The sequence below is a fragment of the Pinus tabuliformis genome, chromosome 5_2 (assembly GCF_031772625.1).
Source record: "Pinus tabuliformis cultivar Carrire ecotype Pingquan chromosome 5_2, CPIR1, whole genome shotgun sequence".
Classification (NCBI taxonomy): Eukaryota; Viridiplantae; Streptophyta; class Pinopsida; order Pinales; family Pinaceae; genus Pinus; species Pinus tabuliformis.
This window is the reverse complement of record NC_142306.1, coordinates 161,111,071-161,114,618: the sequence shown is the minus strand read 5'-3', so window position 1 is coordinate 161,114,618 and position 3,548 is coordinate 161,111,071. Positions and strand designations below refer to the sequence as shown.

At 38.2% G+C, this 3,548-nt stretch overlaps 1 protein-coding gene across 1 annotated transcript; it reads left to right on the top strand.

The window, feature by feature from the left end:
* Positions 1-2,213: 2,213 nt before the first annotated feature.
* Positions 2,214-3,260, top strand: LOC149158026 (uncharacterized). Its single transcript, XM_089433857.1, has one exon. The coding sequence runs from the start codon at positions 2,214-2,216 to the stop codon at positions 3,258-3,260; it is 1,047 nt and encodes a 348-aa protein (XP_089289983.1).
* The last annotated feature ends 288 nt before the right edge of the window (positions 3,261-3,548 follow it).

Genomic DNA, 3,548 nt, shown 5'->3' with positions numbered 1-3,548 from the left:
ACAACAATTGTGCTCATTACAAAGCATGCGTTAGTTGTTGGCATCCACCATGCTCTATGGCTTGGAATCGCCCACATCACCACCCTTGGAAATTGTAAGCCCATTTTCAATCAGATAACAAGCCCTGTCCTCTCATTTCCTTGGAATTAATTTGTCGGTGTTGGTTAATTGTTGGCATCCAACATGCTCTGTGGCTTGGAATTGCCCACATCGCCACCCTTGGAAATTGTAAGCCCATTTTCAATCAGATAACAAGCCTTGTCCTCTCATTTCCCTTAGAATTAATTTGTCGGTGTTGATTTCAAGAGAGAATTGTTTCCCTTTGTGGAAATCATTGTAGGTTCAGTAAGTAATGGATACGAGGAGTGTGAATAAACCCTGGTTTTTCTCAAATAAAAATAAAATCAATAAACTCTCATGGTTGGTATATGAAACATATTAATGATATTTAGTAGCATCTCCAATTGCTATGGAATAATTAGTTTTATTTTTGTTATATATAAATTTACATCTTCCATGGAGTAGTTCCCTGAAAAATCAGAGAACCAATCCAAAAAATGGAGCACTTCACTACAAAAACAAATGAAAAATGAAAGAGCACTTCACTACAAAAACAAATGAAAAATGAAAGAGCAGTTCACTACAAGAGCCATGAGGAGATGAAGATATGAAGGGGGTGATATCTTGTAACACAGAACCCAACGCACAAAATGTGTGTTTCCAACTAGGTTATGTCAGCTACACCATTCTCATAAATGTTTTCAATGACATTGACTTGAATATTGTTATAATTTATAAATTCATTACCCTGTCTCTAATTAGTCTAAAATTATTGGAATATGTAGTTTGTGAAGAAAAGGTAAAATTATCACACCAAGAATCCATAGTAACACATACTATTAGTATTAAGATGGCAATGCTAATTTATTAACTTCCATCTTTAAGTTAAAACGTTCTTGTCATTGGGATTCAACATATAAAAGAACCTGCACTTTGAAGAATTTGTTAATGATTGGAATATGTAGTTTGTGAAGAACCTGGAAAATTATCACACCAAGAATCCACATAACGGAGAGTATTAGTATTAAAATAACAATATCAACTCTAATTTATTAACTTCATCTAAAAACTAAAACGCTCTCTTTTCGTTGGGTTTCAACATATAAAAGAACTTGCAATTTGAACAATATAAAATTTTCTAAATATTATATTGTACCTGAAACTATCCTTGGAAATACACATTAACATATATTTTTGGTGCATTGTACCCTATAGGTACTCTGCAGGTACGAAACAGCAACAATATATTCAAGAATGAAGTGCACAGACATCAGATTCAGGTGTGTAATTTGCAAAATATTATGCTGCAAAAAGTTGCATAGTGGTGAGTGTGTTTGAATACATGTTGTTCTATTCTCATACACTGTCCATTTCGATGCTTTTTCTCAATTTTTCTTCTTTTTGTTTGCTTGTGATTCATCTGTAAGTTTCCCACACGATTTTGACCACTGAAATTAATTCAATCCAATCCAGAAGACCCATCTCCTTTGCATGCTTCTTAATGAATTTAGATTGGATTTGTGCTTGCTTGAAGAATTTCATAGTCATATCATAGTGTGAATTGCTTGAATGGGTTCCTCGATTACACCATTACTTCCTCGACTGCACCATTGCTGGCTTAAACTCCCAGCAGTGTCAAATCCTTATATTTCATAACGATATTGTTAGATCCATACATTGTTAGAACCATTATCAGTGCCATATTATCAGTGCCTTATTACTTCCTCAATGAAATATTTCAAAAGTTTCAATCGGCATCGGGCCTTATCATTAACAGAGCCAAATCTATGTTATATCATAACGACACAAATGAGGAATTAGCTCAATGGATTGCAGCTTTATTTGGTATCAATCTGGCTCTAATCAAAGACGGCTTTAAGTATTTGGGCTTTTTCCTCAAGCCAAAGGGGAATCGCAAACAGGATTGGACATGGTTGATTGATCGATTTTACAAAAAAATTTCAAGGTGGGAGATGCGTTTTTTATCTTTAGGTGGCAGATTTATCCTAGTTCAGTCTGTCCTATCTCAGCTTGCGGTATATTGGGCTCACCTTTATTATCTTCCTTCTTCTATTATCAACAAAATGGTTTCTTTATCTGCTAATTTTCTATGGGGTGGCAGATCTCATCTTTCCAAGATTCACTTAGTAAAGATGGATTCTATCTCTAGACCAAAGAGGTCTGGCGGATGGGGACTTTTACATATGAGATCTTTCGGCAAGGCCCTCCTCTGTAATTCTCTTCATCGTGGTATCTTCGGTGTGGGCAAATGGAGCTCCATTATCAATCAAAAATATCTGAAAGGTAGGCCTGTGGTATACTGGTACAGGAGGAAGTCACTGGGCTCTTCAAGGGGATCTGCTATATGGCTCGGCTTCAGAAAGATTCAGGAGCTCTTCTTCGATTTCCTTAGATGGCGCATCAATACTGGCTCCAGTATCCTTATCGGTTTGGAACCCACCGTTCTTGGGTTGGAAGATTCTCTCTCTCCCGAACTTGTTTCCTTCCTGCACTCACGGGGTCTATTCACATGGAACAAACTGATTCAGTCATGGTCCTCATCGACGCCAACTTGGAAGGATGCAGAGGAACTCAGTATGCCTCCCTCTCTGTGTCATCTATGGGTATCCGCGGTAAAGAGTTTTGCTGATAAAGGTATTAAACAGTCAGGGATCATCGATGATTTGGTATGGTCGAAGCCGCACTCCTCTCAGCCTGTCACTGTAAAAGATTTGTATGCAGCTGCCTCGTCAAATCTTCCGCCGCTTCCTATGCCCATCTTTCCTTCAAAGCTCTGGAAAGCTACATGCCCGCTCAAGGCAATTTTATTCTCCTGGTTGGTTTTTTCCAATAGGAACCTCACATGGGAGGTCCTGCAAAGAAAAGGTTGGATGGGTCCTGGTAGATGTGCCATGTGCTGTCAAGCGCCCGAAACAAATATCCACATGTTTTTTCAATGTCCGGCATCGGCCCAAATCTGGTATGAACTCTCCTTAACTCATGGTTTTCCTCATCAAGTTTTCTCCTCTGTACAGGACGGATTCAAGTGGTGGAGCGACCAACGTCCAGCTTGGAGATCGTTGTTTATCCTCACCTGTTGGTTTCTCTGGAAGTGGAGAAATGCCCGCATTTTCCAGGAGTCAAAGGCTCCAATTGATTCTGTGCTGGTTTACATATCTGCTCTGGTTGCTTCGGATTGATATGTTTTTCTTCTCTTCGGTTTTTCTTATGATCTATGTGGAATTCTTCTCATTGGTGTAATCTCTCCTTTTTTGGATGGCTATTGTGAACATGTTTTGATTTTTGGTATGGTCCTCTGGACCTCTTTTGAAACAGCTCAATCTTATTATCGGTTCAGAGTAGCCCCTCTATTGTCATCAGGAACAGTCGGCTAATATGGCCTTTTATGTTACAGCTCATTATATTTTCTTAATATAATATACATGTTGATTTTCTCTCTGAAAAAAAAAAGTTCAACTAATCAAATA